The sequence below is a fragment of the Melanerpes formicivorus genome, unplaced genomic scaffold, assembly GCF_026170545.1.
Source record: "Melanerpes formicivorus ecotype bairdi unplaced genomic scaffold, bMelFor1.0.p_v2 SCAF_138, whole genome shotgun sequence".
NCBI lineage: Eukaryota > Metazoa > Chordata > Aves > Piciformes > Picidae > Melanerpes > Melanerpes formicivorus.
The window spans coordinates 484414-497221 of NW_027142490.1; the positions used below are offsets into that span (position 1 = coordinate 484414).

Below are 12808 nucleotides of genomic sequence, written 5' to 3' on the forward strand. Positions count from 1 at the left end.
ATATTCCCAGGTATTTTCTTCTGTGAAAACAAGAACCTCAAAATTTCTCATCACAGTCCTTAGTCAGCTTGAATACTGCTGGAGAGATCTTGTATATCTTTCCCTCTTTCTATTATATATACACATAAAAAATAGATCTCTCTATAAAAACAAATGTATACATATATATGCATACACCTTTACATACATACATAAATGAAGATATATATAACTTCTAATATGCTTTTTATAGCTGATCTATTGCTTTCCCAATGCAAACCTGGGCAGTTGACTATCATCTAAAATAGCTGAGAGAGTAAGGAGCGAGGAATGTGAAGTCTATCATCACATCAAGACAGTAAGACTAATAATAGTATCTAAAAATATAGATTTTCACATTTAAGTATATTTTACTACTCCTCAGAACAAACAGAACTAGAGGCTTAAGCCTTCTGTTAGGCTTTCCAGGCATTTCCAGCACTGTAGGGAAAGTTTCTAAGCTGAAGTAGGGCTGGTTTCTCCCCATATTGGCTTACACAGCCTGAGTTTCTCCTGAAGGCGGCAAAAAGAAACGAAGAGCACAAAGAACTCCGTTGCTGGTTTTTACCTCCAACATTCTGAGACCACAGATGATCAACCCTCATCTTTTTATACACCTCCATCAACACAACCTTTGAGGATAAAATATTTTATGACTCCATGTTTCCTCCAGTGGGAAAATGTCACACCATCTACGAGATCATTCCCTACCGCCTAGGATAAATCTCACCACGGGGGCTCAGTCTGGTTTCTTAGCAGCTGAGGGGCTTCTTTCTCTGGATAATCCACATGGCATGGAGACTTCATTAAATGAACCATCTTCCCTGAACACTCCTGAACACCACAGACACCAGTACTCTCTGTAAGCTCTGACACCAAGACTGGTATTTTTCATGTCCTACAGTGATCACCCACTCCATTTGCCAAAACAAAAGCCTAACATGTTGCTTATGGTTCCAATATTGATTTGGGGTCTATCTGGAGCTTTTTTACCATTCAAAAAACCAGAATGGCTTTTAGGTCTGCTTGGAGCTTTTTTTTTACCATTCTAACTGAAATCAAAATTGATTTTGGGTCTGTTTAGAGCATTTTTATTCTTCTGAGATCAAAATAGCTTTTGCTTCTGTTGGGAGTTGCTTTTGGGGGGGGGAGGTGTTATTCTTCTAAATGAAATCAAAATAGGTTTTGGTTCTTTTTGGAAGCTTTATTAGTATTCTAACCGAACATCAAACTGCTTTTGGCTCTGTGTGGAGCGTTTACCTTACTGCTACAAGCTCTGTTTCTGCTTAACCAGAGCTTGTACAAAATAAACAGAAATAGATCAAGTGAAAAAGGCCTGTTCTTATCTTGCATTACTGCCTGTAAATGGTTAACTGAAGAGCACATAACGAGGAAGCGGAGGCCAGGAACGAAACCCCACCAACTCCACCACTTCTGCAAACCCTTCGCTCTCGCAAAAAGCAGGCACAGAAAGGCAAAGCCACTTCTTAAGCAATACAAGCTATTACCACAGGCTGACGCTCTTTCTACAAGAATCATCCTCTACCGCGGGGAATGCACAACTCCTTCACTTCACAGCTTTTCCCCCAGACTTCACTTTCACGCTCAATATTTACAAAATAAAAACCTACAAACGCCTCATGGCCAAAAGGCTCCCGCAACAATTAAGGGTATTTAGCGCTCCCCGTGCCTTCCCACTTCCCCAACGCCTCGACAGCGGCGGGGGCGGGGAGATGAAGTTCCCCACGCGAACCCGAGCCGCGGAGCAGCCTCCTCAGTCCCCCGCAGCGCTGCCGCCACGCCCGGGGGACCGCCGCTGCCCGCACCCCGGCCGCCGGGCGGGGTCGTGCTCGACGGCGCTCCCCGGGCACCCACCAACCCCCTCCCGGCTCCTGCAGCTCGTATGCCGTGCCCAAATGCGGGAAACGGCTAAAGTTGGAAGAGGCTGGCTGCAGGGACGTGCCGCTCAGCCTAGAAGTGAAACCGGAGCAGCGGCGGCACCGAGCCTCGGCTCGCCCTCCCGCGGGGGCAGCGCCTGCTGCCCACTGACAACGCCCCGCAGGGACCCCACCGCCGATCCTCATGGGGGAAGGCGAGAACACTGCCGCCTCTCAGCCCCGGGCAGCCCGTGCCTTTCCCTCGAGAGAAGCGGCACCAGCTCGGACCGCCGCTGGCCGAAAAAACGGGATCCGAAGGGCACCAACGGCTGGGAGAGACGCCCGGCGCATAACCCCGCGGTAGGTTCCAGGGCACTCCGGGGAAGGGAGAGCGGGCGGGCACCGCCACCTGCAGCCCCCGGCCTCCCCTCCACCAAGTTCGGCGCGGTCGGGACGGCACGGTTCGCTCCGTGTCGCGGGCGGGCGCTTACCTGGCGGCAGGCAGAGGGCTGCGATCAGGAGGCAGAGCAGCGGCGGCGGCAGCGGGTGGCGGCGGCAGGAGGCGCAGGCAGCGGCGGGGGGCTCCATCATCCCGCCTGCCCGCGGCGGGACCGGGAGGCAGCGGCGGAGAGGCGCGCCTTCAGCGGCTCTTCCGTCTCACAGCAGAGAGGAGCTGTGATTCCTTCCCCTTCCGAGGCCGGGCTGCGGCGGCAGTTTTCCCCCGGCGGCGGGAGCAGCGGTAACGTCCCGGGCACGGGCAGCGGGGGCGGCTGCTCTCCCTTCTCGGCGCACAGCGAGGACCAACTCCGCACCGGAGCAGGTGGCGGCTTCCTTCTGGCAGCCGAGCGGCGCTCCAGGACTGGGAGCTGCGGCGGGAGAGGCGGAGCCGGGCTGTGAGCAACGGGTAGCAGCAGCAGCAGCAGCGCTGGCCCGGCCCGCCCCCCGTGCCTCCGCCCCCACCGGGGCGGGGGAAGGCCCCCGGGCGGCCCTGGTCAGCCGCCTCGACGCGGCCGCTCCTGCAGCCGGAGACGCGGCCCCCCGCTTGCCCCAGGACCAGTTAGGCTACGTCGAGGGGCCGCGGAGAGGGGTCTCGGCAGCGGGGCAAGAGGATTTCCCCTTCCACACTCATCCTCGGAATATGCTTGGGGCGTGGGTCTGCCTGCGGGGCTCCTGCTGGTTGACAGTGTTGCACATGAAGAGCTTAAAACAATTAATGTCATTAAAAGAATTAATCGTGACCGTGCCAGATCGGTTATGTGTTTAGAACCACGAACATTTTCTTTACTGAAAGAGTGGTCAGGCAATGATTTAAATGGTTGGATACAATTGCATCCAATTCTGATCCTGGATGTGTTCAAGAAACTTGTGGACATGGCACTTTGGGATATGGTTTGATGGCCATCGTGGTGTTAGATGGATGTTTGGACTCAAGGATCTTCAGAGGCCTTTTCCAAACAATTCTATAAATCATAAAATCATAGAGTGGTAGGGGTTGGAAGGGACCAGTGGGCTGATGGTCTCTCCTGTGTTACTATTTCTAGCCAGAAGGAGAAAAAAAAAAAGATAATAACAATCAGATTAATCTGATTTGATTAGAAGAGGGTTGGTAAAGGGAAGTGAAAGTTTGCAACGGTTTTGTGTTGCATGAAGAAATTTGCTGAAGGGCACTTGGAAAAGACAGCTGCCCTAAAGGTCAATAAGATTCCTCACCAAAGGAATGTCACCCAGAAACAGTGGCTTCATAGAGTCAGAGAATCATTTCTGTTGGAAAAGACTTTTAAAGTCATTGAGTCCAACCATCAGCCTAAGACCACCATGGAACCACCGGGTTCCGAGATGCCCTGTGTACATTTCTTGAACACCTCCAGGGACTTCCCTCCATGAGGCAATTCCGATTCATGCAGTGCTTTCCCCTCCTGTGCTCGTCAGAGTGAGAAGTGCTGATTCTGAAAGGAAAGTGAGCACCATGAGCTCACACAGCAAGTTCCTCAATTCATGATACGCTGTCACATGAAGTAAGCCTAATGCTCAATGTCAGACAACATGAAGAATACACACCGTGTGCTTTCTGTAGAGGGACTTTCTAGTAGTGAAATCCCAAGTGTCAACTGCTTGCTTTAACATCACCATGTGACAATGTCATAGACTCATGGAATGTACTGGGTTGGAAGGGACCTTTACATCTAGTGCAACCCCCCTGCAGTCACCAGGGACATCCCCAACTCTATCAGGTTGCTCAGAACCCCTTATGACCTTATGAACTGTTAGATGGAACTTCCCCAAACCCCCTGGAAATAGACAATCAGTTCTACAAATGTATTTGCTATTCTCACAACACTTTTCATGATGACTAACAACACTTAAACACCACCACGATGCAGAGTAGCTTTAGAGCAGCACAATTTGTGTGGTTTCTCTCCCATGTGCTCCACTGAGTTTCCTGTGACTTGCAGATAAAGGGGATTTCACTTTTAGGACTCTTAAGTCTAAAGCAGGGTGTTTCACCGGTGGCCCTTTAAGACTGAAGCCTTACATTTCACTTTTAGAACTGCAAAGCATTGTTTTGAGTTCAAAACACCCTCTAGCTCTCCCATGTTGTTGTTGTTACTGCTATTATTGTTATTATTATCTTTCTTTCTCCCAGTGTAAGCCATGCTAGGAAATGAATTTCAAAAATATTTTACTTTCTAAGCTTTACTGCTCAGCAGAGCCCTGTCAGTCTTTGTTTTCTCAGCAGCTTTACTCTTTGTGTTCATATTACTGAGCAGATTTCCCACCCCCCACCCAAAAAAAATGCCTCTTTTAAGATCAATAATCTTTTTGTCTCGGTGTTGAGGCTGATGAATATTTTCCATTCAGTGGTGTGGGTTGGTTGGGTTTTTTTTTGCTTGCATGTTTAAAATCAGTACTCATTAGTAGGGATGTTTTGTAGTTCTGTGTCTGTAGAGCCTGGAGACTCACTCCCTCCAAATCTTGAGAGGCAAGAATTACCTTGAGAAGCTCCAGCTCAAAGCTCTGTTTCTGCTGTGTTGTTTAGCAGTCTGTGCTGGTTTGGCAACAACTTGAGCTCCAAAATAAATTGAGGGGCTAATCCTGCCTTCTTTATTGATATGGGCAAGCCTGTTGAAGGCAGTAAGGGTGTAGCTGGTGAGAAGATGGAAACATCAAGCTCTAAAAATGATGTGAACACAAGCAAACATAGGAGAGTTTGCATGGGTTGGACTGGTTGATGGGTTGGACACGATGATCTTGAAGGTCTCTTCCAACCTGGTTTGGTTTATTCTAATAAAGTTTTATTCTAATAAAGTTTTATTCTAATAAAGGTTTATTCTAATAAAGAGTTTTGTACATGAAGCCAGTTAAATTCTGGATTAAAGTCTGGTGCCTTTAGAGTATGGTTTCTGTTAGATATGACAAAGGCAAGATCAATGTGTACAGCTACAACCCCCAGATTTGCTGGTTGGGCAAATTAAGTAATGCCCAAGCATCTTGTTTTTAAAGCAGATGATTAACTGTTCTCTCATTTACATCAAAATAATGAATAGTGTGTATTTTCTGTCATGAGTAAGGGGATGAGTAAGGCTTGGTGCATGTGGCAAATAATTTCCAGTGGCGTGGTGCAAAGAGCTGTACATTTCAATCAGGCTAAACACACAGAGTCATTTTCATAACTGCATAGAGTGTTTTGGGTTGGAAGGGACCTTAAAGATCATCTAATTCCAGCCTCCCTGCTGGTCACACTTCTTTTGTTGCCACCCAGGACACAGTTGCCTTTTGGGCTGCAAGTGACCATTGCTGGCTCATGGCAAATTCATTTTATCTACGGACGCCCTCAAGTCCTTGTCCTCGAGACTGCTCTCAAGCCACTTCTCACACAGCCTATATTTTACCATTTATGCTTAAAATAGTATTCAGGAAAAATTATCTGATGACTATTTTTCCTCTCAGATCAATACTGATTGTGTTGTTTCAAGCCTCTATGAAATATGAGAAACGCAGGAGATTACATTAAGGGCGTAATACTTAGATCAGAAGTGTGATTTGTTTAGGGTTTCCCTTACCCCTTTATCATTTGTCTTCAAGGCTGTTTCTACCTTTCACTGGGAAGGAGCTCTTTGAATTTCTGAGTAAACAGAAAACTTCTCATGCTCAGATTACTCCACTGTTTTGATAGCTTTGCAGGAGTTTAAATGTGATTAGAAGCTGTCAAGATAATTATTAAAGATAACTTTATGTGTTATGTAATTTCAACTGGCCTCAGTTGTGAGATTTATAATGAATTCTTTTAACGTCTGTTGGGTTGACAGAATATAAAATATATGGTGGGTGGGGTGTTTTATTACAGATTATCCTTGTGGTCCCTTCCAACCCTGACTGATACTATACTATGGTACTATCTAGTGTGGGGTGTCCCTGCCCATGTTGGAACTAGATGATCCTTGTGGTCCCTTCCAACCCTGACTGATATTATACTATGATACTATACTGTTATTTTCTTGGGCCATGCTCCTCTTTGCGTTGAAGTTAATGCCCAGAGGAGGGCAACAAAGGTGGGGAGGGGTTTGGAGCACAGCCCTGTGAGGAGAGGCTGAGGGAGCTGGGGTTGCTTAGCCTGGAGAAGAGGAGGCTCAGGGCAGACCTTATTGCTGTCCTCACTACCTGAAGGGAGGTTGTAGCCAGGAGGGAGTTCGTCTCTTCTCCCAGGCAACCAGCACCAGAACAGGAGGACACAGTTTCAAGCTGTACCAGGGGAGGTTTAGCCTGGATGTGAGGAAGAAATTCTTCACAGAATGAGAGATTGCCCATTGGAATGTGCTGCCCAGGGAGGTGGTGGAGTCACCATCACTGGAGGTGTTTAGGAGGAGACTGGATGGGGTGTTTGGTGCCATGGATTAGTTGATTAGGTGGTGTTGGGTGATAGGTTGGGCACGATGATCTCGAAGGTCTCTTCCTACCTGGTCTGGTCTATTCTATTCTATTCTATTCTATTCTATTCTATTCTATTCTATTCTATTCTATTCCATTCCATTCCATTCCATTCCATTCTATTCCTATCCCTATTCCTATTTCTATTTCAATTTCCATTTCCATTTCCATTTCTATTTCTATTTCTATTCTATTCTACTCTATTCTGTTCTAATGGGAGTATGAGTGAGTCACCGATCTGTTGGGAAAGCAACAACTGCCTGGCTTTAAAGTCCAAACTAAACATTTGTTTTGAGGAAGTTAAAACACTTACTAGTACAAAACAAAACAAAAAAAGAAAGAAAGAAAAGAAAAGGCAAACAAAAAAAACCCCAAACCCAACCCAAACCTGTAGAAAATAACTCTGCTTGAAAAGCACTAATCATGAAAAAGGGATCTTTGAGAAGTGCTTAATCCTGTCAAACCATACATTTTCTAGTTATGTGACAAAGTGGATTAAAAGTGTAATCCATTAATTATGGCTGTGCATCATAACAGAGGTTTTGTTAAACTGAAATACCATTCCCTGTGTACAACAGAGGCATAAAGCAGTTACTTTGGAAGCAAATTTCCATCAAGAGTGGAAGAGAATGCTGTTGAATACAGGACTGCTCAACACTCCTGGTAGTTGAGTTGGTTGTTAATAGTGAATAAGCTTTAGTCTTGGAGGGTTAATGTTAAGTCAGTGAAGCTGTGCATGTATTTTCAGCTCAGCATTTAGAAAGAAGCCTTTTCCTGTGGCAACTGCCCTTCAGTTGTGAGGCAACTATTGAACACTCCCTCCAACCTTTTCTTACTATAAATGGGTTCTGTTACTTTAGCTGCAAACTGTTAAGTTCAAGGTGTTCATTCAGAAGATTTGGGGGTGCTGACAGGCAAGAAGCTGGACCTGAGCAGGCAGTGTGAGCTTGCAACCCTGAAGGCCAATCACATCCTGGGCTGCATCAAAAGAAGCGTTGCCAGCAGATACAGAGAAGTGATTCTGCCACTTTGCTCTGGTGCTCACCTGGAGTACTGTTATACAGGTCTGGAGTCCTCAATACAGAAAGGACATGGACCTGGTGGAGAGGGTCCAGAGGAGGGCCATAAAAATGATCAGGGGGTTGGAGCACCTCTGCTAGGAGGACAGGCTGAGGGAGCTGGGGTTGTTCAGCTTGAAAAGGAGGCTCTGGGGAGACCCAATAGCAGCCTTCCAGTACCTGAAGGGAGAATAGAATAGAATAGAATAGAATAGAATAGAATAGAATAGAATAGAATAGAATAGAATAGAATAGAATTAACCAGGTTGGAAAAGACCTTTGAGATCATCGAGTCCAAGCTATCACCCAACACTATCCTGCAGGAAAGGTAGGGAGAGACTCTTTGTAAGGGCCTGTGGTGACAGGATGAGGGGCAATGGCTCCAGACTAGAGAAGGGCAGATCAAGACTGGATATCAGGAAGAAGTTTTTCACTATGAAGGTAGTGGAACTCTGCAACAGGTTGCCCAGGGAGGTGGTTGAGGTCCCTTCCCTGGGCAGCCTGGTGTAGTTGGGGATGTCCCTGCTGACTGCTGGGAGGTCGGACTAGATGACCTATGGAAGTCCCTTCTGGCCTGGACCATTCTATGATTCTGTGAGTATAGAGTCATGTCATTTGTGCTGATAGCCATTGCTATATTATCCAACACCAAGGATTAAGCATGGAAGAAAGCCTGCTTAGTGATGTTTCTGCAGCTATCTGCAAATGTGACCTGTCTCTGATCCAAGCACATGAAAACATTTTGAATCAATATCAAAACCCCATCAGTTTTCAGAGAAAGAATGTCAAGAATATGTTTCCAGTATTTCTTCATTCAAAATATGATCCTACTCAAAAAAAAACCCACCAAAAAATCAGCAGTGTCTGCTAGTATTGTTATTATAATCATCTGCATAGCAATTAGGCTCCTGAAACAAGCTTATTTTCCTATTATCCATGTCCAGTGCACCTGGTTTTTCCATAATTTAACTAAAGGACTGTTTGTATTAACTAAAGGAATTCACTAAAGGAATGATTGCATTGTACAAACATTCATTAACATTATACTTGCATTATGTACAAAATGCCTTCAACTGAGACAAAAAATAAACCAGCAAATGTGAGTGAAAGATGGGAGGAAGGAATCACAGAATGAGGAGTTGGAAGGGGCTCCAAGGATCACAGTATCACAGTATCACAGCATCACTTAGGTTGGAAAGGACCTCGAGGATCATCGAGTCCAACCTATCAACACAGACCCCATGACTAGACCATGGCATCAAGTGCCACGTCCAATCTCCCCTTGAACGCCTCCAGGGTCGATGACTCAACCACCTCCCTGGGCAGCACATTCCAATGACGAATGACTCGCTTGGTGAAGAACTTCCTCCTCACCTCGAGTCTAAACCTCCCCTGGCGCAGCTTGAGACTGTGTCCCCTTGTTCTGGTGCTGGTTGCCTGGGAGAAGAGGCCAACCCCTTCCTGGCTACAACCACCCTTCAGGTAGTTGTAGAGGGCAATGAGGTCACCCCTGAGCCTCCTCTTCTCCAGGCTAAACAACCCCAGCTCCCTCAGCCTCTCCTCATAGGGCTTGTGTTCAAGGCCTCTCCCCAGCCTTGTTGCCCTTCTCTGGACACGCTCAAGTGTTTCGATGTCCTTCTTAAACTGAGGGGCCCAGAACTGGACACAGGACTCAAGGTGCAGCCTAACCAAAGCAGAGTACAGGGGCAGAATGACCTCCCTGCTCCTGCTGGCCACACTATTCCTAATGCAGGCCAGGATGCCATTGGCCCTCCTGGCCACCTGGGCACACTGCTGGCTCATATTCAGGTGGCTGTCGATCAGCACCCCCAGGTCCCTCTCTGTTTGGGAGCTCTCCAGCCACTCTGACCCCAGCCTGTAGCTCTGCATGGGATTGCCGTAGCCAAAGTGCAGCACTCGGCCCTTGGACTTGTTGAATGCCATCCCATTGGACTCTGCCCATCTGTCCAGTCGGTCGATCGGATCATCTGGTTTGAAGAATAGATGATGGTTTGAATAGAATGGTGTTAGCTTGATGGTTGGGCTCAATGATCTTTGAGGTCCTTTCTAACCAAAACAATTCAATGATTTTCACAGATGTATTAAAAACAAAAACCATAAAACCACAGACAAAACTCAGAGTTCCTGAATTTCCATCCTCAACCCCCAAACTGAAAACACTCTGTGCCAGGGGATATGCAGATTGGGTATTAGGAAACATTTGTTTTACAGAAAGTGATCTCAGGCAGGTGTTGGAGTCACCAGCCCTGGAGATGTTTTAGAGGGCATGTGGATGTGGTGCTGTGTGGCATCGTTTAGTGATAGTGGCTTAGCAGTACTGGTGGGATTGTGAGGTCTAGGCGAGTGGTTGGGCTTGGTGATCTAATGGTCCCTTCCAATGTCAACAGCTCTGTGATTCTGCTCTTGTGTTAGCTAGAGAAAGCTGATGAAAGCAAATGATGATGAAAGCTCATTAGTGAGGCTGGTAGTCAAGTCAGTGAGGTGCACCTGCCTGGTAGTAATTAGTAAGCTCATCGTTCATTTTCAAACCTAGCCAAGAGGAGGAGAGTGGAGATAACTCATTCAGAGCAGTCATATATCATGTCATGTTGTGGATGTTCTGTGCACTATTAAAACAAAAAAAAAAATGAGAGAAAGGGTGGAAAGAAATTAGGTCTAGTTGATAGAAAGTTTTGGAAGGCAAGATGTGAAAGAAGTGAAATAGGGCCTGGGCTATTGCTCAATCTGACTAGCAGACTGCTGCTGTCTGCGTAGGAGAAAGCAAGAACACAGTCACACAGAGGCACACAAAACATCGGGTTGAAAAGGACCCTCCAAGGTCAAAAGGTCATCTTGTCCAATCCCCCTGCAGTGAGCAGGGACCCCTCCAACTAGATCAGGCTGCCCAGAGCTCCATTTAGTTTGCCCTTGAGCATCTCCAAGATGGAGCCTCAACCGCATCTCTGGGCAGCCTGTTCCAGTATTTCACCACTGTCCCTGTGAAGAACTTCTTCCTAATGTCTGTACCTTGCTCTAGTTTCAGACTGTTGCTGTTTGTCCTATCACTACAAGCCCTGCTGAACAGTCAGACCCCAGCATTCCTGTAGGTGCCCTTCAGATATCCTTGGAAAAAAGTTTTTGATTTTCTCTCCTTTAACTGGGGAAGGGGTACAGGACTTTTAGCTGGTGGTAATAGGACAAGAGGGAATGGATTGAAGCTGGAAGAGGGGAGATTTAGACTGGATATTAGGAAGAAATTCTTTATGGTGAGGGTGGTGAGATGCTGGAACAGGTTGTCCAGGGAGGTTGTCGATGCCCCCTCCCTGGAAGTGTTCAAGGGCAGGTCGGGCAAGGCCTTGAGTAGTCTGGTCTCATGGAAGGTGTCCCTGCCTACGGCAGGAGGGCTGGAACTAGGTTCCTTCCAACCCAAATTATTCTGTGACCCTATGATACCTGTGCCAAGGATAAACCTGTAAATTATTGAAAGGCTTTTCAGTCCAGACTGCTTGGATTGCAGCACAATTTGGGGGGGAAATTATTGGAGTATCTCCTTTACATACACCTTGCTGGATCCTTGGAAGGAAAAACCAGCCCTGGAGGAGAAAGATGCAATGCCTGCAAATGCTGCAAATATTGTTTTTTATTAACAAATCAATAGAACTATGCCACTATATTAGAAGCTGTGTAGGGATAGGAAATGGGTTGTGAGAATTGTCTATGTATCAATGATGATGATTAAATCATTTCTATGTTGCATTAGATCAGAAGGGTCTGAAGCGATTTGGATCCCTTTACAGGGTCACAGAATGCATCATGCTGGAAGGGACCCTCAAAGGTCATCTTGTCTATCCCCCTGCAGTGAGCAAGAACATCTCCAGCTAGATGAACTTTAAATAGCTTTTCTCTGCAAGAGTGAGGAAGAGCTGCTACGGGGAGTTTACCCATCGAGTAGGCAGGATGAGCAAAGCGTGGTTTAAGGGAAAGAATAAATGTTAGTCTTGTTTTACAAATGGAGCAATGAGGCATTATGAGATTGACATGATTCTCTGGAGAAATAAGTCTTTAAACTTAAATGGCCCTGAAGTCTGATTTTTGCATATGTCAAAAACTGCAGGAAAGATACTCTGTAAAAATGTGCAGGGCAGCTCATCCTTAAAAAGGCAGAGAATGGTAGGATCCTTCTAGGAAGCTTTTTTGAAGCCATTGCCAGTCTCCAATGTCAAACAGTCTCCTGTGTCTCTTATTGAGAAGATGGTCCTCCTGCATCCCTTCATTTACATTGCTGTTGTCTGTCATTCTCAGTCCACATGTGTGCCTCTTTCTTCATTCACCCTGCACTTGCAGTTGTCTGTCTCAGACCACAGGCAGGTTTCTACCTGTGTGCTTGTCCACAGCCAGGTGACCTGTAACCTGCCCATCACTAGAATAGAATAGAATAGAATAGAATAGAATAGAATAGAATAGAATAGAATAGAATAGAATAGAATAGAACAGAACAGAACCGAATAGAATAGAATAGAATAGAATAGAATAGAATAGAATAGAATAGAATAGAATAGAATAGAATAGAATAGAATAGAATAGAATAGACCAGGTTGGAAGAGACCTTTGAGATCATCAAGTCCAACCTATCATCCAACACCATCTAATCAACTAAACCATGGCACCAAGCACCCCATCCAGTTACTTCCTAAACACCTCCACTGATGGTGACTCCACCACCTCCCTGGGCAGCACATTCCAATGGCCAGTCTCTCTTTCTGGGAAGAATTTCTTCCTCACCTCCAGCCTAAACCTCCCCTGGTGCAGCTTGAGACTGTGTCCTCTTGTTCTGGTGCTGGTTGCATGAGAGAAGAGACCAACCGCCACCTGGCTACAACCTCCCTTCAGGTAGTTGTAGACAGCAATAAGATCTCCCCTGAGCCTCCT

The 12808-nt window shown here is 46.3% G+C and overlaps 2 protein-coding genes across 11 annotated transcripts in view; one reads left to right on the plus strand and one right to left on the minus strand.

The window, feature by feature from the left end:
- Positions 1 to 2776, minus strand: part of ALCAM (activated leukocyte cell adhesion molecule) — a 138232-nt gene extending 135456 nt beyond the window's left edge. The window contains exon 1 of one of the 3 annotated variants that reach the window (XM_068168431.1): positions 2387 to 2776. In XM_068168431.1, coding sequence (XP_068024532.1) covers positions 2387 to 2486 — 100 coding nt within the window. In that variant the 5' untranslated portion in view covers positions 2487 to 2776. The remainder of the gene's footprint in view (positions 1 to 2386) is intronic. The other 2 variants (XM_068168430.1, XM_068168432.1) reach the window with 2 other exon arrangements.
- Positions 1693 to 12808, plus strand: part of LOC137456809 (zinc finger protein 469-like) — a 138781-nt gene continuing 127665 nt past the window's right edge. For 3 of the 8 annotated variants that reach the window (XR_010991110.1, XM_068168435.1, XM_068168434.1), the window contains exon 1: positions 1693 to 2255. Coding sequence is in view for 4 of the 8 variants with exons in the window: in XM_068168435.1 (XP_068024536.1) it covers positions 1752 to 2255 (504 nt within the window). In the remaining 4 variants the exon portion in view is untranslated. The remainder of the gene's footprint in view (positions 2256 to 12808) is intronic. The other 5 variants (XR_010991109.1, XR_010991108.1, XM_068168433.1 and 2 more) reach the window with 4 other exon arrangements.